The 27,620-nt window shown below is 43.4% G+C and overlaps 1 protein-coding gene across 4 annotated transcripts in view; it reads left to right on the top strand.

Moving 5' to 3' along the window:
• rbl1 (retinoblastoma-like 1 (p107)) overlaps positions 1-27,272 on the top strand; it is a 40,028-nt gene extending 12,756 nt beyond the window's left edge. Inside the window, exons 4-22 of one of the 4 annotated variants that reach the window (XM_071386839.1) lie at positions 997-1,061; positions 1,191-1,319; positions 6,179-6,336; positions 6,778-6,842; positions 6,975-7,161; positions 8,550-8,716; positions 9,093-9,205; positions 9,560-9,663; positions 9,908-10,045; positions 12,802-12,966; positions 13,353-13,485; positions 13,997-14,221; positions 17,661-17,851; positions 19,369-19,545; positions 22,045-22,116; positions 22,326-22,416; positions 23,185-23,333; positions 23,831-23,995; positions 24,749-27,272. In XM_071386839.1, coding sequence (XP_071242940.1) covers positions 997-1,061; positions 1,191-1,319; positions 6,179-6,336; positions 6,778-6,842; positions 6,975-7,161; positions 8,550-8,716; positions 9,093-9,205; positions 9,560-9,663; positions 9,908-10,045; positions 12,802-12,966; positions 13,353-13,485; positions 13,997-14,221; positions 17,661-17,851; positions 19,369-19,545; positions 22,045-22,116; positions 22,326-22,416; positions 23,185-23,333; positions 23,831-23,995; positions 24,749-24,922 — 2,668 coding nt within the window. In that variant the 3' untranslated portion in view covers positions 24,923-27,272. Of the gene's footprint in view, positions 1-996; positions 1,062-1,190; positions 1,320-6,178; positions 6,337-6,777; positions 6,843-6,974; positions 7,162-8,549; positions 8,717-9,092; positions 9,206-9,559; positions 9,664-9,907; positions 10,046-12,801; positions 12,967-13,352; positions 13,486-13,996; positions 14,222-17,660; positions 17,852-19,368; positions 19,546-22,044; positions 22,117-22,325; positions 22,417-23,172; positions 23,346-23,830; positions 23,996-24,748 lie in introns of all 4 variants that reach the window. The other 3 variants (XM_071386830.1, XM_071386817.1, XM_071386825.1) reach the window with 3 other exon arrangements.
• Positions 27,273-27,620: the final 348 nt, after the last annotated feature.

Genomic DNA, 27,620 nt, shown 5'->3' with positions numbered 1-27,620 from the left:
ATATATCCACATTTTTTCTCCCTCATGATGCCATCTATTTTGTGCACCAGTCCCTCCTGCAGCAAAGCACCCCCACAACATGATGCTGCCACACCCGTGCTTAACGGTCGGGATTGTGTTCTTCGGCTGGCAAGCCTCCCTCTTTTCCCTCCAAACATAACGATGGTCATTATGGCCAAACATTTCCATTTTTGTTTCTTCAGACCAGAGGACATTTCTCCAATAAGTACGATCTTTGTCCCCATGTGCAGTTGCAAACCGTAGTCTTGCTTTTTTATGACGGGTTTTGGAGCAGTGGCTTCTTCCTTGCTGAGCAGCCTTTCAGGGTATGTCGACATAGGACTTGTTTTACTGTGGATATAGATACTTTTGTACCTGTTTCCTCCAGCATCTTCACAAGGTCCTTTGCTGTTGTTCTGGGATTGATTTGCACTTTTCGCACCACGGTACCTTCATCTCTAAGAGACGGAACGCGTCTCCTTCCTGAGCGGTATGACGGCTGCATGGTCCCATGGTGTTTATACTTGCGTACTATTGTTTGTACATATGAATGTGGTACCTTCAGGCATTTGGAAACTGCTCCCAGGGATGAAACAGACTTGTGGAGGGCTACAATTCTTTTTTTGATGTCTTGGCTGATTTCTTTTGATTTTTCCATGATGTCAAGCAAAGAGGGACTGAGTTTGAAGGTAGGCCTTGAAATATATCCACAGGTATATCCGCGCTCACTCTCGCGCTGTCTGTCGGGCGCTCGCTCGCTCTCGCGCTGTCTGCCGGGCGCTCGCTCGATCTCGCGCTGTCTGCCGGGCGCTCGCTCGATCTCGCGCTGTCTGCCGGGCGCTCGCTCGATCTCGTGCTGTCTGCTGGGCGCTCTGTATTTACCAAAGAGAGATCTCATCACTTTTGAATTATTCATTGCAAGTTTCAGACGACTGCATGAAATGCTAACTATGACATCCCATAATGGAAACCTTATCTCCCCTTTCACTATGTTAGGCGCCTGCCCTGTCACGTCAGCGATGTATTCAAATTCTGCTGGACCCTGTTTGTGTACACTAAAGGTAAGCTAGGAAATGTAATCAGTTTTCTTTTGCATGTTTTAACCAATGTGGGAAATTCTGTTTAATTTAACCCAATGTCTTCAGTCCCACCTATTAGTGACACAATCTACTCCCCGATTGTGATTGTAGGAAATTTCCGTATGATTGGCGATGACTTGGTGAACTCATACCACCTCCTGCTCTGCTGCTTGGACTTGGTGTTTGGAAATGCCCTGCTATGCTCCAACAGGAAAGACCTTGTCAACCCACTTTTCAAAGGTAGCATGCTGTAATTGACGTAAAAGTAGGGCTGGACGACATGGCAAATAAATTATCACTATATAGATAATGATAATTATCACGATATTAATCAAATAATGTTTAAAAGGTGCATATCCGCTTCAGACTCAAGAATGCCTGAACAAACCAAAGGCTTTAATGTTTCTTATTAAAGTAGTAGAACTCACAAATAACATTTATCTGTAAACCCTTACAAGTTATGAACAATAAACAAAAAATATGCATTATAACTGTTAGCCTAATGGCACATAAGAGTTGAAGTTGGGGTAGTTTTAAAAGTTAAAAGCAAGAAAGACAAGTCTGTCTATGGTCTCTGGCTTTAAAGCTGCCCTATGGCAGGTCACGTTGCCACCTGTGCTAAAAACACACTCAGGGGGAGCTGGTCGCAGGAATGCACAGGTAGTGCTTTGCCAGGTGGCTGACTTTGGGAAAGTTGTTTTTGGTTGATCTTCCACCAGTCCAGTGGATTGGTTTCACTCTCTGCATCAGGAGACTGAAGGTAGCAGCTGAGTTTCTTTTCTACCAGCTGGATTTCAGTAAGACCTGTGGTGGTGGAGCATGGCTTTTTGAAAAACAACTGCCCAGTGACTTTCTCTTTTTAGCTGGCAGTTGTGGTGAAGCAGCAGCAACGTCTCCATGTGCTGGGCTTGGGTTTTCATGTCCCTCATTGACCATCTCTGAGACAGCTCTTGCTTTTATGTGGCCCACCTTCTCCTCTTTGATGTAATGTGTTTTAAACCAATGGTCGACCAACGAGGCAATGTCCAGGAGGTCATCTGTGGCTAGGTCATCATATTTCTCATTCAGATAGTCCATGACTATCGTTTTGATGGTTTGGGTGAGCTCTGTTTCATTATCAGGTTTCGTGACCTCTGTATTGAATAGTTGTAGTTCTGGCTAAGACACACTGACATAAGACTCACCAGACAGAGCATCTGTGATTTCTAGGAGTGGAGTCAATGCCTGGTTTGATGGACTCAAGAACACCTACAGTTGAAGTCGGAAGTTTACATACACCTTAGCCAAATACATTTAAACTCAGTTTTTCACAATTCCTGACATGTAATCCAAGTACAAATTCCCTGTCTTAGGTCAGTTAGGATCACCACTTTATTTTAAGAATGGGAAATGTCAGAATAATAGTAGTGATTTATTTCAGCTGTTTTTAATTTCATAACATTCCCAGTTGGTCAGAAGTTTACATACACTCAAATTAGTATTTGGTAACATTGCCTTTAAATTGTTTAACTTGGGTCAAATGTTTCGGGTAGCCTTTCACAAGCTTCCCACAATAAGTTGGGTGAATTTTGGCCCATTCCTCCTGACAGAGCTGGTGTAACCGAGTCAGGATTGTAGGCCTTGCTCGCACATGCTTTTTCAGTTCTGCCCACAAATTTTCGATGGGATTGAGGTCAGGGCTTTGTGATGGCCACTCCAATACCTTGACTTTGTTGTCCTTAAGCCATTTTGCCACAACTTTGGAAGTATGCTTGGTGTCATTGTCCATTTGGAAGACCCATTTGCGACTAAGCTTTAACTTCTGATGTCTTGAGATGTTGCTTCAATATATCCACATTTTTTCTCCCTCATGATGCCATCTATTTTGTGCACCAGTCCCTCCTGCAGCAAAGCACCCCCACAACATGATGCTGCCACACCCGTGCTTAACGGTCGGGATTGTGTTCTTCGGCTGGCAAGCCTCCCTCTTTTCCCTCCAAACATAACGATGGTCATTATGGCCAAACATTTCCATTTTTGTTTCTTCAGACCAGAGGACATTTCTCCAACAAGTACGATCTTTGTCCCCATGTGCAGTTGCAAACCGTAGTCTTGCTTTTTTATGACGGGTTTTGGAGCAGTGGCTTCTTCCTTGCTGAGCAGCCTTTCAGGGTATGTCGACATAGGACTTGTTTTACTGTGGATATAGATACTTTTGTACCTGTTTCCTCCAGCATCTTCACAAGGTCCTTTGCTGTTGTTCTGGGATTGATTTGCACTTTTCGCACCACGGTACCTTCATCTCTAAGAGACGGAACGCGTCTCCTTCCTTAGCGGTTTGACGGCTGCATGGTACCATGGTGTTTATACTTGCGTACTATTGTTTGTACATATGAATGTGGTACCTTCAGGCAAAAAAAAATCTGCTATCCGAGCAGCTAACCGATCGCTGCAGCTGTACATAGTCCATCTGTAAACTACCCACCCAATTTACCTACCTCACCCCCCATACTGCTTTTATTTATTTACTTTTCTGCTCTTTTGCACACCAGTATCTCTTCTTGCACATGATCATCTGATGATTTATCACTCCAGTGTTAATCTACTAAATTGTAATTATTCGATTTATTGCCTACCTCATGCCTTTTGCACACATTGTATATAGATTCTCCTTTTTTCTACCATGTTATTGACTTGTTTATTGTTTACTCCATGTGTAACTCTGTGTTGTCTGTTCACACTGCTATGCTTTATCTTGGCCAGGTCGCAGTTGCAAATGAGAACTTGTTCTCAACTAGCCTACCTGGTTAAATAAAGGTGAAATAAAATAAAAATAAAAAATTTGGAAACTGCTCCCAGGGATGAAACAGACTTGTGGAGGGCTACAATTCTTTTTTTGATGTCTTGGCTGATTTCTTTTGATTTTTCCATGATGTCAAGCAAAGAGGGACTGAGTTTGAAGGTAGGCCTTGAAATATATCCACAGGTACACCTCCAATTGACTCAAATGGTGTCAATTAGCCTATCAGAAGCTTCTAAAGCCATGACATCATTTTTGGAATTTTCTAAGCTGTTTAAAGGCACAGTCAACTTAGTGTATGTAAACTTCTGACCCACTGGAATTGTGATTAAGTGAAATAATCTGTCTGTCAACAATTGTTGGAAAAATTACTTGTCATGCATAAAGTAGATGTCCCAACCGACTTGCCAAAACTATAGTTTGTTAACAAGAAATTTGTGGAGTGGTTGAAAAACGAGTTTTAATGACTCCAACCTAATTGTATGTTAACTTCCGACTTCCGACTTCAACTGTATATCTCTATAGGTGGGAGCTAAGTTCTGGGTCTTGTCACTGGACAAGACGTGTGAAATGGCTTGCTCCTGCTCCAGTGCTCTTTGCACCATCTTTTGACGTGATCCCCACCTGGTAGGCTGCTCTGTCACCAACTTGTGCTGTTCTAGGTTGTTCTTTTTGAGCAACTGCCAGGTCTCTTCTTTTTCCACGAATAGGAAAAGGCACCTACCACTTTCTTACACACTCCAATTGCTCAATCCACTCATTTGTATCTACCCACTCTCTCTGAGAAATCACAAGATTTTTATAAAATGTTAATCACAATCCCTTTAGTTATGTACAAATGTAATATTTAACTTAATCAGTTGATGAAGAAAATGCACATTTAGTTTCATCTAACCAATCACTTCAATATACACAATTGACAAAGTTACTTACCAATGGCCAAGTCCAGACGAAGTCCAAAACATTGCAGTCTGGTCCATTTGTTGATTTGAGCGGCCTTCACCACGTTCGCACCACTATCCGTTGTAATGCAGACCTGTCTGTCTTGACTGAGTTCCCAGGAGGCGAGAATGTCAATGAGCATCTCTGCTATAGCTTCACCTGTGTGGTCGTCGGGAAAGTATGATGTTTAAAGGCATGATGTTTGAAGGCATTTTGAAGATTCCACTCTGTCAATATAGTGGATAGTGAGGCTAATATAAGGCTCTGACGTGTCACTAGACCACAGATATGTAGTAGTAGCAAAATACGTAAAATCTTTAAGCGGTTCCTAAACTTTTTCCCTACAGTCGGCATAGAGTTTAGGCAGTGCGGTGTGAGAGAGACGTTTGCGGCCAGAGAAGAACGTACCTGGGGTCAATTAAATTGATAAGCCTCTTGAAACCTTCCTTTTCGGCTGTGCTAATTGGTAGCATGTCCTTGGAAATGCAATGCATAATAGCATTTGTGATGTCTTGTCTTTTCGATGTTTGCTCGTAGGGCATAAACGCTGTCAGTGTTGACTGCTTTGGGTGAACATCCCTAGATTGGCTGGTGCTTGAGGGGCGTTTATCAATACCGTGGCTCAAACTTTCAGCATGTTCCAAAGAGTGATTTTGCTTCAGATGGTGAGCAAGGTTTGTCGTATTACCAGACTTGGTAGCCACCTGTCTACGGCACAATTCGCACCAAACATCGCTCTGCTCTTTGTCGGACTTCAAAAAGCCAAACCACTTACAAATAACTGAAACGGTTGAACCCTTTTTATTAATAATTTCTTAGTTGGAAGCTGCTTCTACTCCATGGCTATCACTGCCACTGTTTTTGCCTACAGCACTCATTTTTCATGGTTAATAGTGGCTACTCCATAACTCAAAGTGCTAAGTGTTTTTTAGTGGGCCTATACCTCTCCAAGTGCATATTGTCACTTCTCTGCACGTTCCTGCTGCGTCAGAGGTAAAATGGACTGCTGTACCTAATTATTCTTTATCGACAATATTGAAAATGAATCTGAACGTTTTTATATCGTTATTGAGGGAAGTAATTACTTCAATAATTATTGATATTGATTTATCGCCCAGCCCTACGTAAGTCATTTGCAACCAATAACAAAACACAGCTACATTAGAAAAGGTAATAAATAAAATGAAGCGAGCAGATGACACTTATTTGACTCATTCAGACTTGAATTATGAAAAATAGCATTATACTTTTGAATATGAGAGAAATGGAGAAAGGGGCAGATTAATCAGTGGCGATGCATCAATAACATACTGAAGAGTGGAGATAAACAAAACAAAATGTAAAAATATTCTTTGACCTTGGCTTCCTCTGTCCTCAGGCTTGCCCAGCATCTTCAGGTTGGAAAACAACACCCCGGACGAGCCGCCATGTGTCATCGATCGGCTGTGTGAGCTACACGACGGCTTGGTGGTGGAGGCCAAGGGCATCAAGGAGCACTACTTCAAGCCCTACATTAAAAGGCTCTTTGAGCGGCAGGTGAGACCCCTCATTAAAACAATGACAACCTGCTATCTGGAGGAGTACTGTGGTGGGTTAAAACGACCATTGCCCCACACACACACACACACACAAAAGCTCAGTAATGTACACATTCCATAATCCAACCACAAACCCCTACACATAAAATGTTCAGACACATGCCCCCCCCCCCAGCCAAGGTAATTTCTATTCTTCTGTCAGTCCTTCTGTGGTAGGATTCCCCCATCCGCAGTACATAAATACAGATGCCGGCATAATTCATTTTGAATATAGTAAATCCTGTGGGAGATAGTAATTGGAACATCTTTTTGTCTGGACTAGAATAAAAGTATCCTTGAAAATATGGGAAACTGCATCAGTCCCTTTTGATCCCTGCGAGGGAACTGTTAAGCCCCCCAGGGCCCAGTGTGTTGACTCATTCATTGTCTTCACCTCCAGATACTTAAAGGGAATGAGGAGCTGCTCACAGATCTGCTGGATACACCAAACTTCATAGATAACAAGTAAGTTTGTTATTGTATCCTAATCTGTAATTTTTAGAGGTGCCTAGAATGTTATCAATCTCGGTCACGTTTGAAACATCTTGTGTTAAACATTGCTTGCTTATGGTCTGATAACGTGTGTGTGCCACCCAGTAAAGCGATAAACCGGGAGTATGAGGAGTATGTGCTGACTGTTGGGGACTTTGACGAGAGGGTGTTCCTGGGGGCGGATGCCGATGAGGAGATCGGGACACCTAGGAAGGCTGCACCAGAACCCCGGACCTGCCAGCTGTCAGCCCGCATGCAGGTTGAGAGCAACCTGCAACAGCACTTTGAGAAGGTAGATGGCTGAATCCAGTTAAATTCCAACATATAGCTGAAAATCAACAGGGATGAGGCTTATTTATGGCACCATCTCCGCAAACTAACTGAACAGATGTTCTTTCCTGATTATTCATAAAATATAGATTTGTCTAATTAAATTGCCGCATACTGCTAAAAAAAATGCTGCAAAAAAATTATCATTTTGTGAATTAAATGTGAAAGAATGATTCCACTCAGGCTGTTTACCATCCCATTTTCAGTCACTCATCAAAATCCTTTAAAACCTGTTTGGGATAGGCGTGCCACTAGCGGGACACCTCGACAACATCCGGTGAAATGCAGAGCGCCAAATTCAAATTAAATTTCTATAAATATTAAACTTTCATGAAATCACAAGTGTAATACATCAAAATAAAGCTTAACTTGTTGTTAATCCAGACGCCGTGTCAGATTTCAAAAAGGCTTTACGGCGAAAGCAAACCATGCGATTATCTGAGGACAGCGCCCAGCACACACAAATGCATAACAAATCATTTTCAACCAGGGAGTTACGACACGAAAGTCAGAAATAGCGATATAATATATGCCTTACCTTTGAAGGTCTTCTTATTTTGGCACTCCAAAAGGTTCCAGTTACATTACAAATGGTCCTTTTGTTCGATAAAGTCCTAATCTATATCCATAAAAACTCAGTTTAGCTGGCGCGCTTCAGTCAATAATCCACTCGGTTTCCCTCCTTCAAAATGCATACAAAATGAATCCCAAACGTTACCAATAAACTTATCCAAACAAGTCAATCAACGTTTATAATCAAACCTTAGGTACCCTAATACGCAAATAAACGATACAATTTAAGACGGAGAATCGTTATTGTCTTTACCGGAGATAAACAAAAAGAACGCGCTCTCTCGGCCATGCGCTTGGACACACTTGGAAACACTACAGCCAAAATGGGAGCCACTTAAAAAATCTACAACTTCTCCATAATTTTTCCAAAAACCAGCCTGAAACTCTTTCTAAAGACTGTTGACATCTAGTGGAAGCCCTAGGAACTGCAATCGGGGACGATTTCGCCCTATTATAAAAGTGCCAGCCAATGAAATCAGTGGTATTTTTTTTTAATAGTTTGTCCTCGGGTTTTCGACTGCCATTTCAGTTCTGTTATACTCACAGACATTATTTTAACAGTTTTAGAAACTTTAGAGTTTTCTATCCAAATCTACCAATTCTATGCATATCCTAGCTTCTGTGCCTGAGTAGCAGGCAGTTTCCTTTGGGCACGCTTTTCATCCGGACGTCAAAATACCGCTCCCTATCCCAAAGACGTTTTAAGGAGCTTAAACGGAGATCATGTGACTCATGACTTTGAGAGGAAATAAACCTTGTTCTGTCGTGTGTGTGCAGAAGCGCACCCTGGCCCCCTCCACTCCTCTGACAGGCAGGCGTTACCTGAAGGAGAAGGAGCTACTGGTGACCCCTGTGTCCTCGGCCACGCAAAGCGTCAGCCGACTCCAGAGCATGGTCTCGGGCCTGCGTAGCGCCCCCAGCGAGGCCCTGATGCAGATATTCAAGTAAGCTCACATTCACTGCCTCAAATGTCCATTAGTTTATAGGGACATTTCCATGGACCCAGATCTGAGATGAAGCCTCGTCCTGGATTAAAAATGTAGAATCTATGGAGAATCTCCATTGAAAGTGTGTTTCAGTCCAGGACTGGGCTACATATAGTTTGTGTAAACTAGGCATGTTATTCTGGTTTTGGGTCAATTACAATTCAGGAAGTAAACGAAAATTCAAATTTTCCCATTGAAATGTAATTGCCCCCAACTGTGATTTGGTTGATAAATCAAGTCCCAGGGAGAGGAGAAACGTAGAGGCCACTGCGACTTGAATTGGAAGGTATGTGGTGTTTAACTGGTTTGGCCCTGTGACTTTTTCCACCTGTAGGTCATGTTCGCGGGACCCCATCGTAGCCATTCTGAGCAGAGTGAAAACCCTGGGCGAGACGTTCAAGCAACATTACACAAAGGACTCAGAGGAGCTGCCTGGATCACACATGGGTGAGATACCAGACACACATGCAGATGGAATACGTTGAGCATGCAGAAATAGGGGTTAAATATGCTTGTAGAAGGGGTACATCACAAATGTCAAAAAGTAAACATTAGTACAAAAAGTGGACTTAGTACGCAACTGCTCAAACACTCTTTTGCTATTTACCGTAAGAGTTCTGTCAAACATGCCTCAAAATTACGAGGTGTCTCCATCTGTTGTGCATGTTCCGCTTTTCATGCGTATTACTTCTACGTTTGATCAGGCAAAAAGCAGACACAAGACCACTATTGAATTAAGATAATGGGTCAATGAAAGCTTGTATGTTCTTCCTAATGCCATTTCTTGGCCCCTTCGTACAGATTTTGCTGAGAACAGGATGAAGCTGGCTGAAATCCTCTATTACAAGATCCTCGAGAACGTCATGGCCCAAGAGACAAGGAGGCTACACGGCAAAGACATGGCTGTAAGTTACACTGGGTCGTGTTCATTAGGGTACACAGTATATGAAATGAAGACTGAAAAAGTGTTTATTGGACGAGTTCAGATAGTGCCTCTCTGTTTCAGACTGCTTTCTTCTGTTTCGTGCTATGGCACACATCTATATGGTAACTAACGCTTACAGATATGAAGAATAGCAAAGCTAATGTGCAATGGTGCATTGCATCAGACTGTTGGACATTCAGTGTGCCAATGACTGAAAATTGTAGGTGCTGCTGGAGCAGGACATCTTCCACTGCTCTCTGATGGCCTGCTGTCTGGAGGTGGTGCTGTTTGCCTACAGCTCCCAGCGCACCTTCCCCTGGATCATCAGCGTCTTCAAACTACGACCGTTCTACTTCTTCAAGGTAAGTGGCCCTCCGCCTAGCTGCACTCGCACGCAAACACTCACAGTAGATTCTAATCAAATACCCCCCCCCCCCCCCCTTTCTACTCTGCTGCTACTCTCTGTTATTATCTATCCATAGTCACTTTAACCTCTCTGGGATATATGGGACGCAAGCGTCCCACCTGGCCAACATCCAGCGAAAATGCAGAGCGCCAAATTCAAATAAATTGCTATAAAAATTTTACTTTCATGAAATCACACATGCAATACACCAAATTAAAGCTACACTTGTTGTGAATCCAGCCAACGTGTCAGATTTCAAAAAGGCTTTACGACGAAAGCACACCAAACGATTATGTTAGGTCAGTACATAGTCACAGAAAAACACAGCCATTTTTCCAGCCAAAGAGAGGAGTCACAAAAAGCAGAAATAGAGATAAAATTAATCACTAACCTTCGATGATCTTCATCAGATGACACTCATAGGACTTCATGTTATACAATACATGTATGTTTTGTTCGATAAAGTTCATATTTATATCCAAAAATCTAATTTTACATTGGCGCGTTACGTTCAGTAATGTTTTGCTTCCAAAACATCCGGTGATTTTGCAGAGGGCCACATCAATTTACAGAAATACTCATCATAAATGTTGATGAAAATACAAGTGTTATGCATGGAACTTTAGATAAACTTCTCCTTACTGCAACCGTTGTCAGATTTCAAAAAAGCTTTACCGAAAAAGCACACCATGCAATAATTTGAGTACAGCGCTCAGAGCCCAAACAAGCCATACAGATATCCACCATGTTGTGGAGTCAACAAAGTCAGAAATAGCATTATAAATATTCACTTACCTTTGATGATCTTCATCAGAATGCACTCCCAGGAATCCCAGTTCCACAATAAATGTTTGATTTGTTCAATAACGTCCATCATTTATGTCCAAATACCTCCTTTTTGTTCGCACGTTTAGTACACAATCCAAACTGACGATGCGCGGGCAGGTCCAGGCGAAAGTTCAGACGAAAAGTCATATTACAGTTCGTAGAAACATGTCAAACTAAGTATAGAATCAATCTTTAGGATGTTTTTATCATAAATCTTCAATAATGTTCCAACCGGAGAATTCCTTTGTCTGTAGAAATGCAATGGAACGCAAGCTACCTCTCACGTGAACGCGCATGACCAGCTCATGCCACTCTCCACTTCCTGTTTGGATTTTTCCTCAGGTTTTCGCCTGCCATATGAGTTCTGTTATACTCACAGACATCATTCAGAGTGTTTTCTATCCAAAAATACTAATTATATGCATATTCTAGCTTTTAGGGCTGAGTAGCAGGCAGTTTACTCTGGGCACCTTTTTATCCAAGCTATTCAATACTGCCCCCCTGTCCCAAAGAAGTTAACAAAAGTCCCTGCTTATCTGCGTGAACATGTCTTAGGCATGCTGCAAGGAGGCATGAGAACTGCAGATGTGGCCAGGGCAATACATTGCAATGTCTGTACTGTGAGACACCTAAGACAGAGCTACAGGGAGACAAGATGGACAGCTGATCGTCCTCGCAATGGCAGACCACGTGTACCAACACCTGCACAGGATCGGTAGATCCGAACATCACAGCTGCGGGACAGGTACAGGATGGCAACAACAACTGCCCGAGTTAGACCAGGAACGCATAATCCCTCCATCAGTGCTCAGACTGCCCGCAGGTCCTCACCAGACATCACCGGCAAGAACATCGCCTATGAGCACAAACCCACCGTCGCTTGACCAGACAGGACTGGCAAAAAGTGCTCTTCACTGACGAGTCGCGCTTTTGTCTCACCAGGGGTGATGGTCGGATTTGCGGTTATCGTCGAAGGAATGAGCGTTACACCGAGGCCTGTACTCTGGAGCGGGATCGATTTGGAGGTGGAGGGTCCGTCATGGTCTGGGGCGGTATGTCACAGCATCATCAGACTGAGCTTGTTGTCATTGCAGGCAATCTCAAGGCAGTGCGTTCCAGGGAAGACATCCTCTGCCCTCATGTGGTACCCTTCCTGCAGGCTTATCTGACATGACCCTCCAGCATGACAATGCCACCAGCCATACTGCTCGTTCTGTGCGTGATTTCCTGCTAGACAGGAATGTCAGTGTTCTGCCATGGTCAGCGAAGAGCCCGGATCTCAATCCCGTTGAGCACGTCCAACAGGTATATTTCACTGGCCGTCCCCAAAGCCAACACTTCCTTTGGCTGCCTTTCCTTCCAGTTCTCTGCTGCCAATGACTGGAACGAATTGCTAAAATCACTGAAGCTGGACACTTATCTCCCTCTCTAACTTTAAGCATCAGCTGTAAGAGCAGCTTACCGATCACTGTACCTGTACACAGCACATCTGTAAATAGCACACTCAACTACCTCATCCCCATATTGTTATTTATCTTCTTGCTCATTTGCACCCCAGTATCTCTACTTGCACATCTATCACTCCAGTGTTAATACAAAATTGTAATCATTTTGCCTCTATGGCCTATTTATTGCCTTACCTCCCCAATCTTCTACATTTGCACACACTGTACATAGATTTTTCTATTGTTATTGACTGTACATTTGTGTAACTCTGTTGTTTTTGTCGCACTGCTTTGCTTTATCTTGGCCAGGTTGCAGTTGTAAATGAGAACTTGTTCTCAACTGGCCTACCTGGTGAAAAAAAGGTGAAATAAAAATGTCTACTGGTACACACACACACACTATCTGATGTCAACCTATGCTGAAAATGTGTACATGCAGGTGATTGAGGTGTTCATCCGCTCGGAAGAGGGTCTGTCCCGGGACATGGTGAAGCACCTGAACTCCATCGAAGAGCAGGTGCTGGAGTGCCAGGCCTGGACAGCAGACTCTGTGCTGTGGGAGGCCCTGGAGCAGGCGCACAACAAGGTCCCCACCGTAGAGGAGGTGAGCACCCAGAAACACTACAACTACAATGCACAGCCCATGGGGATCTACTGTACATCAGAAAACGTTTTTTTACTGTTGTGTTATCATGGTGAATAAGTTATAATATAAGACGCATTAATTTAACTTTTTGAATGTGTAGAGCTAGAACCTGGCTCTGTCTTTAACTAACAGTATTTTTGTGGTTAACTGTGCCTAGTGCATTTTGATTTGGCACTTAAACCCTACAAATTACAATAATGCAAGCCATATAATAGTAAAAGTACATGATCCTAGGTAACATGGAACAAATGGAATTCCCATAAGGCGAGGTGTCCGTTAACCATTTACAAATATATCTATTCTTAACCTTTCCTAACTGATCTTCCTCCCCCTATTGTATCCAGGTGAACTTCCCCAGTAGTTTTGACACGGGGAACAACAGTGCTGGTCCCTCCCACCTCCCTCTGGTGGCCCTCTCCCCCATCATCCACCCCCGCATCCGCGAGTTTAGGATGGGCCTGAGCAGCGCACGCAAAGGTAGGCCACCTTGAGGTGTTAAAGCCTCTATCTTAATTAGTCTTTCCACGATTCCTCGCAATGTATCTCCTTGCCACCTCAACAGCATTGGAGGAGAAGTTACATGGACCTTATCAAATCTGCTTCAGAAAGAGGCAGGTAGAAGGGATGTGAGGAATTGAGAAAATATGAATTGAGAAAGAGCCAATATATGTCAGCATTTCTTCTTTTTCTCCTTTTGGTGTATGTCAGTATTTTATGTCAGTGGTTCCTCACTCAGTCACCAGAGGGAGGTTGTATCATAATCTTCGGGTTCACATGGAGTGATGTGACTTTAATGTCCCTTTTGATAACAGTAGGCTTGACATCCATATTGTCCTCAAAATAACATGAAAGCTCTATTGAACTCCGTGCCAGTCTGTGTTACGATGAAATAAAGCCACGTCATTTTCTACTCAGGCTTATGCTAAGTTCCCCAGGAAAATGAATGCTCTGTTAAGTCTAACAAACTGAACCTCTGTCCTTTTCCCAGATATTCCTCCGTCGCCCTTATCCGTCCACGATCGTTACAGCTCCCCGGCGGCGGGCAGTGCCAAGCGGCGTCTGTTTGGGGACGACAGCAGCAGCCAGGCCCAGCAGTCTCCGTCCCTTGCCAAGAGGCTCATGTTCACACCCGGCGGGACGCTGAAGATCGACACTCCCACCATACTCAATATGACCACAGCCAACGGCCAGCAGCTCAGCATCCCACTGCAAGGTACAGCTGCGTTAACACTTATCACACGCTGTGGTATTTATACCCATTTCTGGTCAGTTAAATTAATGATATATATGGATGAATACATTTGAAATTAATCACTTTTTAATAGCACCCCCTTTTTATTTGAACGAAACCTTCCATACATATTTGCCCATTGTAGAAGTGCTAAGAAAGTTACTTTTTGGACCTGAATGCCAAAACATTTAACAGATAAAGGTGCTCAGAGTTGACCCATTTTGCATACCATGAGATATCCATGTCTTAATCACTGGAAAAGATAAACATAATTTCAAAGCTTACAAACAGGGTTGTCAAACTATTTTATAACTTCTGGGGGGGGGGAATTAAATTATTGTTGTAGTTTAGACCATATTTTACATCTAAGGTAGGGATTGGCAGCTAGTGTTGCTTTTTGTAGTCCCCCGGATCAAACGGTGTCAAGAGGGTGGCCTCGCAATTTCACTTAGGGCCCCCAAAAGACTAGGGCCAGCTCAGACTGTTGGTATGGATGTAGGAACAGTCTGTCTGCTACTGCACGGAAAGCGGTACTGGGGCGTAAAGTCTGGGTCTAAGAGGCTTTTAAACAGCTTCTACCCCCAAGTCATAAGACTCCTGAACATGTAATCAAATGGCTACCCATTTGCATTGACGATTTGCATTGCCCCTCTCTCTTACGCTGCTGCTATTCTGTTTATTATCTATGCATAGTCACTTTAATAACTCTACCTACATGTACATATTACCTCAACTAACCGGTGCCCCCGCATATTGACTCTGTACTGGTACCCCCTGTATATAGCCTCACTATTGTTATTTTACTGCTGCTCTTTAATTGTTTTTTATTACATTTATTCCTAACTGCATTGTTGGTTAAGGGCTTGTAAGTAAGCATTTCTCTGTTGTATTCTGTGCATGTGACATGACAAATACCGTTTTATTTGAGGTATGCAGACCCGTGAGCCGCTGCGGCCCCTCAGGATGAGTTCAGATTTATGTGTGGCGCACATCCCTGATCTAAGGTTTTTGTGTTGTGCCAGCCATCGGTTGAGCCACAACATGCTCTTGAATACAGGCTGGTTGTCATGTTTTGGCTTATAAATGTACTTTTAAATGGTACCACAAAGAGAATGTTGAGTTGAATGGGAATATCTTTTTTGGGGGGGATTATTATTATACTGTCAATCCTCCATAGGAAACATATTGAAATGTAGATAATAGAATAGACATGACAATTTTAAGTTGGCAGTGGGTGGACCGCCAGTCATCTTTGTCGTTGTAATTAGAAGTAAAAATGAATAAAATTTTACATTTCAATGGTGTACCAGCTATATTGCAGTGTCTTAAAGGGATAGGTTCATTAAATGAGTTATATTTCTATGATAGAAATGACACCCACCCTGTATTCAAGAGAATTTTGTGTCTCAACCGATGGTAGGCAAAACACAACCTCAGTTGATGTGAAATAGGGTCTATGCTACATTGTTCTCCATATTTTTAAATAGGGAGCCAATTCGATTTTAGCACTTATTTCCATGACTGATCAAAACAAATTTTTCTCATGGCTCTCTTGTTCCTCAGCAGCAGACATGGTGAGCAATATGTTGGAACATTGAATCGCAATAAAATCACAGAATCGCAATACACATAGATTTGTGAAAATCGTATCGGCACCCAAGTATTGTGATTTAATATCGGTCCCAGGCAATTCCCAGCCCTAATGCAAATATGGAAAACAAATGGCTGTTTCCGCATTTTTAGATAATTGATGTTAAGTTGAAAACGACTTTTTATTTAAAAAAATTAAAATAATCTTCACCAGAATGTTTTGGACTTCGGGTCTAAAAAGTAACTTTCTGACCACTTCTTCTATGTGCAAACATGTATGGAAAGATTTGTTTAAACCAAAAGGAATGCTGTCAAAAAGTGATTGAATTAACACGTATTTACCCAGCAGTGGAAAAAGTACCCAATTGTCATACTTGAATTAAAGTAACGCTACCTTAATAGAAAATGACTCAAGTGAGTCACCCAGTAAAATACTACTTGAGTAAAAGTCTAAAAGTATTTGGTTTTAAGTATACTTAAGTATCAAAGGGAAAAGTACAAATCATTTAAAATTCCTTATATTAAGTAAACCACACGGTACCATTTTCTAGTTTTTTACTCAAAGCCAAGGACATAATCCAACACTCAGACATCATTTATAAATGAAGCATGTGTGTTTAGTCAGTCCACCAGATCAGAGACAGTAGGGATGACAAGGGATGTTCTCTTGATAAGCGCGTGACAGTTTTCCTGTCCTGCTAAGCATTCAAAGTGTAACGAGTACTTTTGGGTGTCAGGGAAAATGTATGGAGTAAAAAGTACATTTAGTTTCTTTAGGAATGTAGTGAAGCAAAAGTAAATTGTCAAAAATATAAATTGTGAAATACAGATACCCCAAAACTACTTAGTTAAGGAGTACTTTAAAGTATTTTTACTTAAGTATTTTACACCACTGGATTTACCCATACCCATCTCGTGGCTGATGTTTATTTTTTAATTAAGGAGAATGCCTTTAAAAAGCGACGACAAACCCTAAAGGATACCACTACGGTTCTAGAGGATAGTGGTGTCCTCAGATTTATTTTGTCCGTATCTTGTATAACAATCTCTGATAAATGGTCTGCAGACTTCAGCTAACAAATGAATTAATATAGAATGTATTAAGTTATTCTCAGATTGAGTAGCGACTAAAGATCCTGAAGTTAAGTTACCTGAATTTTCAGTAATCTATGGTTACTTTGGACATTTATGGTTTAACTATTTACTATTAATATATATATATATATATATATATATATATATATATATATATATATATATATATATATATATATATATATAGTATTACTTTTTTATATCTGTGTCCATGAGTTTCTATTGGATAGACCATATAGTTCAAGAGAAAATTGCCTAATTAATGGAGAGAAAAAAGCATCTACTCAACAATGGTATTATTTTCAAGTAACTGCAACTATTGACTTTTTTCACAACTGCTACCAATTTGTCACCAAAACATTTACAACAGAGATATTGACACGGTAAAATAAGTGTGTAAAAGATTACATCTATTTAATGCTGACACCCCCACCAATGGTGTTCACTGAGTTGATGGTTTATATTTAGGCCACACAGAGGGCCAGAGAGAATTACAGACCCCTGTGATAAGTACACAAAAAGGCCACTAGATGTCATTTTATACAATTATTCAAATTTGAAAGCGAGCAAAATTCTGGTAGTTTACTGCTGAAATCAGTTTCCAGTAATATACCCTCCCTTTGCAACTCTACACGTAACCCACTTTTGGTAATTTTATCGATATGAAATTGTGCAACGCCTCCACAAGCCAATCGTCCCCCCTGTTCTGAGTACAATGTGCCTATGTGATCCCCAGGTATAAAGAATGATCTGGGAGGCATCACACTGATCCAGGTGCAGACCAGAGGGGAGCCCGGCAGTCCCATTACAGCCCAGGTCCTCTTGACAGCCTCCCCCAGCCGGCCCATTCCGGCACCCCAGGCCCAGCCAGACCCCCAACAGAGCCGGCCCCGACGCACCGGCTCCTTGGCCCTCTTCTTCAGGAAGGTGAAACAGAGGACACACAGGCTGCGTCACAAAGGCACCCTATTCCCTATATCAGTGGTTCACAAACCTGTCCTTGGGTACCCCCAGCTGTTCCACGTATCTATCCCAGAGAACAGCACACAGTCATTATCCTCAGGGGGCCTTTATTTTTACATGCAACACAAATGATGAATAATGATAAAATAAATGTTTCACTCTTGGAGCTGTTTCCTTGGTGCGTTGAAAATCTTCAGCCAGCTGAGACACATTCCCTCTCTCTCGCCCCCTCTCGCCCGCCCCCCTCGCACTCGCCTGCCTGTCCCCCCTCGCACTTGCCCGCCCCCCTTCGCTCTCTCGCGCTCACTCTCTCTCTCGCGCTCACTCTCTCTCTCGCGCTCACTCTCTCTCTCGCGCTCACTCTCTCTCTCGCGCTCACTCTCTCTCCTGCGCTCACTCTCTCTCTCGCGCTCACTCTCTCTCTCGCGCTCACTCTCTCTCTCGCGCTCTCTCTCTCTCTCGCCCCGCTCTCTCTCTCTCTCGCCCCGCTCTCTCTCTCTCTCGCCCCGCTCTCTCTCTCTCTCGCCCCGCTCTCTCTCTCTCTCGCCCCGCTCTCTCTCTCTCTCGCCCCGCTCTCTCTCTCTCTCGCCCCGCTCTCTCTCTCTCTCGCCCCGCTCTCTCTCTCTCGCCCCGCTCGCTCTCTCTCTCGCCCCCGCTCGCGCTCTCTCTCGCCCCCGCTCGCTCTCTCTCGCCCCCGCTCGCTCTCTCTCTCGCCCCCGCTCGCGCTCTCTCTCGCCCCCGCTCGCGCTCTCTCTCGCCCCCGCTCGCGCTCTCTCTCGCCCCCGCTCGCGCTCTCTCTCGCCCCCGCTCGCGCTCTCTCTCGCCCCCGCTCGCGCTCTCTCTCGCCCCCGCTCGCGCTCTCTCTCGCCCCCGCTCGCTCTCTCTCTCTCCCCCGCTCGCTCTCTCTCTCTCCCCCGCTCGCTCTCTCTCTCTCCCCCGCTCTCTCTCTCTCTCCCCCTCGCTCGCTCTCTCTCTCTCCCCCGCTCTCTCTCTCTCCCCCGCTCGCTCTCTCTCTCTCCCCCGCTCGCTCTCTCTCTCGCCCGCGCTCGCCCCCCTTGCACTCGCTCGCCCCCTCTCACCCGCGCTCGCTCTCTCGCCCGCCCCCCTCGCCCTCGCTCGCTCTCGCCCCCGCTCTCTCTCGCCCCCGCTCTCTCTCGCCCCCGCTCACTCTCGCCCCCGCTCTCTCTCGCCCCCGCTCTCTCTCGCCCCCGCTCTCTCTCGCCCCCCTCGCGCTCGCTCTCTCTCGCGCTCGCTCTCTCTCGCCCCCCTCGCGCTCGCTCTCTCTCGCCCCCCTCGCGCTCGCTCTCTCTCGCCCCCCCTCGCGCTCGTTCTCTCTCGCCCTCGCGCTCGCTCTCTCTCGCGCGCGCTCGCTCGCTCTCTCTCGTCCCCCTCGCGCTCGCTCTCTCTTGCCCCCCTCGCTCTCTCTCCCCCCCCCCCGCGCGCTCTCTCTCTCTCTCTCGCCCCCCCCGTGCTCTCTGTAGGTGTACCACCTGGCCAGTGTGCGGCTGAGAGACCTGTGCGTGAGGCTGGACATCTCGGCAGAGCTGCGGGGCAAGATCTGGACTTGCTTTGAGCACTCCATCGTCCAGTGTCCGGAGCTGATGAAAGACAGACACCTGGACCAGCTCCTCCTTTGCGCCATCTACATAATCTCTAAGGTACTAAAGCACTGAGAAGAAAGATTTGTTTATTTTTGGTTGTTTTACCTTCTTCTGTTGAATGCATTGATTAAGCCTCTTGAGAGCAACTGCTAAATGGCTTTCTACGCGGCTGTGTTTCTGGATTCACTGAATGAGTTGAGTGATGTTCTGTTGGTCTTGAACAGAGGGATTGACACATTGATAATGACTTGATTATTTCTGTGTCATACAGGGTACCTAGTACTTAGTGTGGTACTTTCTTGTTTTTATTTCTTATGTGGGCCATAATAAAATGATTTATTATTCTTTCTTTTTCAATTCACAGGAAAATTGTTACTTACATTCCCTTTATATTCAAATTTGACAAATGCATTCCCTTGTTTCTTAATATAGAATATCTAATACTTTCTGCACCATCAAGAAATCTGACTGAAAACATTTGCAATGAGTTCTTTGGATTCATTATTTTATTGAAGAACTGCAGGTGTTTGTGGGTTTAAAACACTTTTGAATACAGTGGATTTTTGGGGTTCTGTATACAATACTACGGCGTCCTAGTAGTACTGCCTCTTTTTGGAACCCTCGCTGATCCAAGGTAGAGGTCATCGTTTGGGCAACAGTTGGTCTAGCAGTCACCACCAATGCCGACAGCACATATGTCTGTTCTCGAATCTCAGCCCCACTGCTCTTCCTATCTGTCCGTTGAATCAAACATACAAAAGAGTGATCATTTCCAGACCGGCCCGGGTCCCTTGGTGCATCACACCATGGATCGCTTGACGTAGCCGGCGGCTAGGTCAGTGCCCTTGAGCCGGGACTTGGTGGAGTCGTAGACTCCCGGTCTGGAGCTCTTGGAGGACGGCTTGGCACAGATCTTGCGGCGTTTCTCTAGGCTGTAATAACTATACCTCAGGAGGAATCTGCTAGATTGTCTTGTTAAAACTGGTGTTTTATGTTCCCTAGTCACCAGAATGTTTAAATGTAATGTATTGATTAGTTGTGACATGGCTGGCTCAGACATGGCATTAGAATGGCATTCTAATTTAATGGTGCACATTTAACAAATCTGATCTAACACAGTGGATATTTGTCAAGTCCGTCAGGATTTATGTATTGTAACAGGCCTTCCGTGTGGTTACTTAAGTCCGATTTTGATATATTTGGCTGTTTTCACTTCATAACAATTTTAGAAGTGACTGCTAAATGCTAACTCCCATTCTTATAAGCTGGTTAGCATAGCTCGCATACTGAATTCGGTGGTGGTAGTCAGTTGTTGTTTTTAACTAATGCAGTTGATTGGTCACGATGACATGAACATGTGTTGGGGTTGACATCCATACAAAAAGCATTATACTGCGATTTAAAAAATATATATATATTTTTGCCTCAACAGTTTGAAATACACAAACAATAGCGTAAATGTAGGTAGATTTTGCCAGGGGGCAATGAGGAGACTCTGGATCTTTCCCCATGGCCCTTTCCCCCACGTGTTTCCATGGCAATTCCATCGTTTTGGTCGAGTTCGATTGACCTCTATGGCACATTGATCTATGGCACATTTCCTTGAGGGGAAACTGTAATCTGACAATTGACACAATAATACAATGTGTGTGTCCATCCTACTGCGATAAATGCCATACTCCGGATGGCCCATATCATAAAGAAGCTTCCAAATCATCACTTTATCTTACTGACTCAATGTGACCTTCAGACCTTGACTCATTTTCACTGTAGAATATTATTCTGACTGCATATTCAGCATATAAGTCCTCCCAATATTCGAGGGCTATTTTTCCCCCCCCAATCTTATTAAATCCATTGAATGCGCTGCTTGGTTCATAGAACTGTAGTTACGTGAGTAACCTCTGATATCCATTATTGACAGACAGTGTAATTAAAAAAATTATTGGCTCTAACTTTTGAACAGTTGTAGCTATCAGCTATTATGATCCCATTCCTGGATGCTAAGACTCAGGGAACACGTGTCTACACGTGACACCCACAAACCGCGTAGGACACAATCTCGTTTGGAAGCAATGCAGATCTAATTTTCTACACGCATCCACACACTTACTACCAGATGATCCCAATACCTTTCCGATGAATTTCAGTCACTACAAACAAATCCTTCCTATTGAAATTTGGCCTGTCTTTGTGTTATGTTGTGCATTAATTGAGGTAATGGCAGTAAGGCGAAGTTTCTTCTTTTTACACATTTGTTTCTGATAGCCCTAGGTGTCCTTCAATAGATAATCAAATAGTAATGACATGGGCCATCAAGCTATCTTAAAACAATTATGTGTTAGGGTAGTAGATATAGAGAGAACACACAGACTTTTGTTTTGTTTTTGGATTTTAAGAAAGCTGTAGCCAGAGGAACAAGGCCATGTCTTGCCGGTCCCTGGCACAAACACGTTTTAACGCTGTCATAAAGCATACAGACATTGAACATTTATTTTCTCATCTGAGTGATGGTTGCTTGGATTCCTATTAATAGTATACATATGAATGTTGTAGATTACGAAAGAAGGCCACACATTCCAGGACATCATGAAATGTTACCGCAGTCAACCACAAGCCAGCAGTCATGTAAGTAACCCACGTGCCCGATTTTTCTGAATTCTTCAGTACTTTATTTCAAGATCTTCTCAAACACTTCTGCGGTGTATAGTCAGAAAACAGATTTTAATATAGACCACTAATATTATATTACATATATAGAATTTGTGCCTGTCGTGAAGTAAAAAATTATTTGAGTGATGTGTTCCTTATGGCTCTTGTTTATGCTCACTCCACAGGTCTACCGCAGTGTCCTCATCCGGCCCAGCAGCACCAGAGAACAGCCCTCAGACGAGAACATGGAAGTGGACCCAACCTCTGGTGGAAAATGTAAGACAGCACGCCCCCAAATAGCCTTTCTATCTGCAGCTGTACACTACTGGAGTATAGCCAGGTGGTTCAGATTGTTATTTTCAGACCACTAAAAGATACCTCGGCCCTGAGAAAGACTCTGGAAATGAATCCCACTGAATGTAACCTAAATGCATGTCCAGCTGTTTAAAAATGTTGGTTTCATATGGTTTGTTTCTAGCACAGAAATTATGAAAAAAAAACATATTTTTTAATTATATATATAAAAATATATATATTGATACTGTAAGAATATTTTGAAGATAAATACGCAACGCAGAGGACGAGAGGTCAATAGAGTACTAACGATCAATGGAAATAGTGTTTTTTTCTGTAATATCAATGGGGTCAGAGACATGGGAGGAATTTCAGTCTGGGACTCATAGCTACATGACAAGTTCTCATTGGTCAAAATTGTTTATACATTGAACCTGAAAAAGGATACTTGTTATTTGGCCATTGGCCCAGTTTTATTGCAAGGAATTCTAGTTAGTCAACCGGCTGGGTTATAAAACTACATCCAGTCCTTTTGTTCTGTGGAGAGAATCACTGAGGACAGGGAAGAAATGACCACCTACTTCCAAGCATGATTTGTCCTCTTTGAGTAAACCTGTTTTCCTCCCCCTGATTTGCTTTGGGGTCTGTGTTATTGAAGAATAACATCAACTGCTAACAATACGGTAGGCAGACTCTTTGGTGATATGAGTATCCATTACTGAACAATGCACCCACCAGCCTTAATTTCAGCTGCTGACAAAGCCGACCAGAGCAGCAGAGAGGATGCTCTTGTCCAAGGCGAGGAGCGCGGCGACCTCATCCAGTTCTACAACTCCGTCTATGTGCTGAAGATTAAGGGCTTTGCCCTCCGATACGCCGCCCCCAGCATGGACAACAGGGTATGGAATGAGGTCTGATACCAACAGGCTCGGAGACCATTTCTATCTACAAGCAATCTGAACTGGTCTGATCACCTGCACTGACTCTCCGCACCTTGGCACACATGCACTCACATACATTCATGCTACACACAAATCACAACTGCTGATACCAGACTCTTCTGTACTATTGCTAATACTGCACAATTTAAACAATTGCCCCCTAATCCCCCCTTCCCTGATACCCTGTGTAAATATTTTACTGTAAATTGTGCTTTTTTATATTCTACTGTGCCATTTACTTTCTATTCGTATTATATTTTATTATTTCTTATTGTTGCATTGTCGAAGGAACCTGCAAGTTAGCATTTTGTTGGACAGTATATACCATATGACTAATTAAACTTTAACCATGGGCATACTTCTGTCCTGACACCAGTTCACTGTCAGTATCTGGTCAGAAGTTTGAGGTTTGTAAGCTAGTTGTCTGTAGTTAGTTGTTCCCTCTTATTTTCCAGATGGAGGCCCCTCCTCTGTCCCCGTTCCCCTCGATGAGAGCCCAGCCCCTGTCCCCCCGCCGCATCTCCCAGAGACACTCGATCTACGTGTCCCCACACAAGAACGGCTCCTGTCTCACCCCCAACTCTGCCTACACCTACAAGATCAACGGCAGCCCCTCCAAAGTATGTTCCCACCCTTATGCATGTGTGTTTGTATTTTGAAGAGGCAGTACAGAAGTTTAGATGCACATTTTTTACATCAAATTGTGTTGTCTGTATGGTTCATATACACATGCTTTAACATAAATCAATGTATTAACTCATGAATCAACATTATCCATAGTTTAAGGCAGACAATATGCTTTGCACATAAGTGTGGGGAGGTGTGGTCCTTTCTTTCCAATGAGGTAATTTATGGACAATATTTCAGTCCATTTACCTTGATGTTTCTCAAACCTCTCCTCAGGGAGCCCCAGGCGTTTCACAATTTTGCTGAACTAGCACATCTGATTGAAGTAGTCAAGGGCTTGATGATTAGTTGATCAGGACTGGCCTTTTATCTCTGGAATAATTCAAATATATTCAATGGCCAGGTGTACGCTAGAAGAGGCAGATTTTTTAAACATTTATTTAACTAGGCAAGTCAGTTAAGAACAAATTATTATTTACATTGACTGCCAAACCCGGACGAGGCTGGGCCAATTTTTCGCTGCCCTATGGGACTCCCAATCACGGCCGGATGTGATACAGCCTGGATTCGAACCAGGGACTGTCGTGACACCTCTTGCACTGAGATGAAGTGCCTTAGACTGCTGCACCACTCAGGATTTAGGAGACCCCTTTTGGCTCAGGGGCCCTCCCAGGGGCCAAGGTTCCTTTACTTCCTGTCTGTATGTTAATGTTAGCTCACCTGTGCTTTACCCCCTCCTTCTGCAGGAACTGACTGACATCAACCGGATGATCCGACAGGGCGGGGTGAGCAGGAAAAGGGCCTTTTCCATGGAAGGCGACTACTTGGGCGAGTCCCCCACCAAACGGGTGTGTCCCGAGAGTGAGGATGTGCTGCTCAAACGGCTGCAGGACGTGGTTAGCGAGAGAGCCCACCACTGAGAACCCCACCCTGAAACTCAATCTCCTTTTAAGAACCCCACATTCCAGTGCCAACAACTCATTAATGTCTTCTGCAAGTGCTTACCCTACTTACAGCTTGAGTCTATCTTTTTCTGGTCATTTCTTTGTCTTCAGATGTGATTTCAAAGTGAAGGACAAAGGTTGGTGATGAACCAAAACCTGCGTTGCTTTTAAATTGTTCATGGCCTTCAAGACTGTGACAAAAATAGGCTTTTGCTGCTGAATTTGTATATCATAAATGATCCTTTGGCCCTCTATTGCATTGTAAAGTATGTAGGCGGTATCATAGCAGAAAGGGCTAGTTTCTATATGAAATATGGCAGTTGACTTTTATTTCCTTCATGCTGCTAATTAAGGCAGCATTTGTGTAGTATCTACACTTTTTATTTGGTCTTATTTTAAGGTAAATTTCTGAGTTATGATCAGTGGTGCTATTTTTGATAAAATATAAATAGTTTTTAATCTTAACTCAACCGCAACATCTTACAGTAAGTCTAAACATCAACTCCATACCAACATGTCTGGTATTGCACAATTACTTGCTTGATCCTTGATGTAGTAGGTGCTCAAATTTGATGGGTTTCTTATCAGGAGTTAAAAATCCAAAGGTTACAACAACCGCATTTAGTAAATGAGCCTCATTATGTCATACAGTGCATTTGGAAAGTATTCAGACCCCTTGACCTTTTCCATGTTTTGTTACGTTAAAGCCTTATTCTTAAATTAATATTTTCCTCAATCTACACGCCATACCCCATAATGACAAAGCAAAAACAGGTTCTTAGAAATGTTTGCAAATGTATTAAAAAATAAAAAACGATCACATTTAAATAAGTATTCAGACCCTTTTACTCAGTACTTTGTTGAAGCACCTTTTGCAACGATTACAACCTCGACTCTTCTTGGGTATGACGCTACATTCTCTGCAGATCCTCTCAAGCTCTGTCAGGTTGGGTGGGGAGCGTCGCTGCACATCTATTTTCAGGTCTCCAGAGATGTTTGATCGGTTTCTAGTCCGGGCCCTGGCTGGACCACTCAAGGACACCCAGAGACTTGTCCCGAAGCCAAGTCTTGGCTGTGTGCTTAGGGTTGTTATCCTGTTGGAAGGGGAACCTTTGCCCCAGTCTGATGTCCTGAGGGCTCTGGAGCAGGTTTTCATCAAGGATCTCTGTACTTTGCTCCGTTCATCTTTCCCTCGATCCTGACTTCTCCCAGTCCATGCCGCTGAAGAACATCCCCACAGGATGATGCTGCCACCACCATGCTTCAACCTAGGGATGGTGCCAGGTTTCCTCCAGACGTGACGCTTGGCATTCAGGCCAAAGAGTTCAATCTTGGTTTCATCAGACCAGAGCATCTTGTTTCTCATGGTCTGAGAGTCCTTTAGGTGCCTTTTTGGCTAAATTCAAGCAGGCTGTCGTGCCTTTTACTGAGGGGTGACTTCCGTCTGGCCACTCTACCATAAAGACCTGATTGGTGGAGTGCTGCAGAGATGGTAGAACCTTCCAGAAGGACAACCGTCTCCACAGTTACTCTGACAGGGCTCCAGAGTTTCCCTATCGGGCTGTTGGTCACTTCTCTGACCAAGGCCCTTCTCCCCTTATTGCTCAGTTTGGCCGGGCAATTGCCTTCTAGGAAGAGTCTTGGTGGTTCCAAACTTCTTCCATTTAAGAATGGAGGCCACTGTGTTCTTGAGGACCTTCAATGCTGCAGAAATATTTTGTTGCCCTTCTCCAGATCTGTGCCCTGACTCAATCCTGTTTAGGAGCTCTACGGACAATTCCTTCGACCTCATGGGTTGGTTTTTGCTCTGGCATGCACTGTCAACTGTGGGACCTTCATTTAGACAGGTGTGTGCCTTTCCAAATCAATTTACCACAGGTGGACTCCAGTCAAGTTGTAGAAACATCAAGGATGATCAATGGAAACAGGATGCACCTGAGGCCAATTTCGAGTGTCATAGCAAAGGGACTGAATGCTTGTGTAAGTAAGGTATGTTTTTTTATACATTTGCACAAAAAATGCTAAACCCGTTTTGGCTTTGTCGTGGAGTATTGTGTAGATTTATTATTCTTTTTTTAATCCATTTTAGATTAAGGCTGTAACAAAATGTGGCAAAAGTCAACTTTCCGAATGCACCATATGTGCCCGCATTGTCTTTTGTGTTAAATATTATGTTGAAGTAATCTTTTGTAATGATGTGACACTGTCAAACTTTATCAGTGTTTTATGAAATTAGTGTTTTACTGGTGATGATGATTGGTCACATATGAATGATATTTTCCTAACTATTGTATTAGCACTGTTGTACAATAAAAGGTTGATATCAGTTTCCTTTTTATTTTCACCAAAAGGCTCCGAGCCAAATGTACGTTCATGATTACATTGTCAATAGATAATACATCTGCTTATTCTCATTTACTCAGAATATTTATTAGGCTATTATGCTCATAACTGACCATGCCTTGGCAAGTTGATGTCCTCATAGGATAGTATAACTGATCACAATATATTTTGTGAAGCGATTGTATCACTGTCTTTGTAGTCTGTGGTGTCTTTGGCAAGTAAAAAATAGATTAACACAATCAACTGATCACAGAATCTACTACTTTGCAACAAATCCTGTTAGATTTTGCTCCATGCCACATTGTAGAAGTCTTTTGAAGTACTACTATGT

Source organism: Salvelinus alpinus, chromosome 2 (genome assembly GCF_045679555.1).
Source record: "Salvelinus alpinus chromosome 2, SLU_Salpinus.1, whole genome shotgun sequence".
NCBI classification, from domain to species: domain Eukaryota; kingdom Metazoa; phylum Chordata; class Actinopteri; order Salmoniformes; family Salmonidae; genus Salvelinus; species Salvelinus alpinus.
The sequence above is the reverse complement of the archived record's forward strand: the minus strand, read 5'-3'. Positions and strand labels throughout refer to the sequence as shown.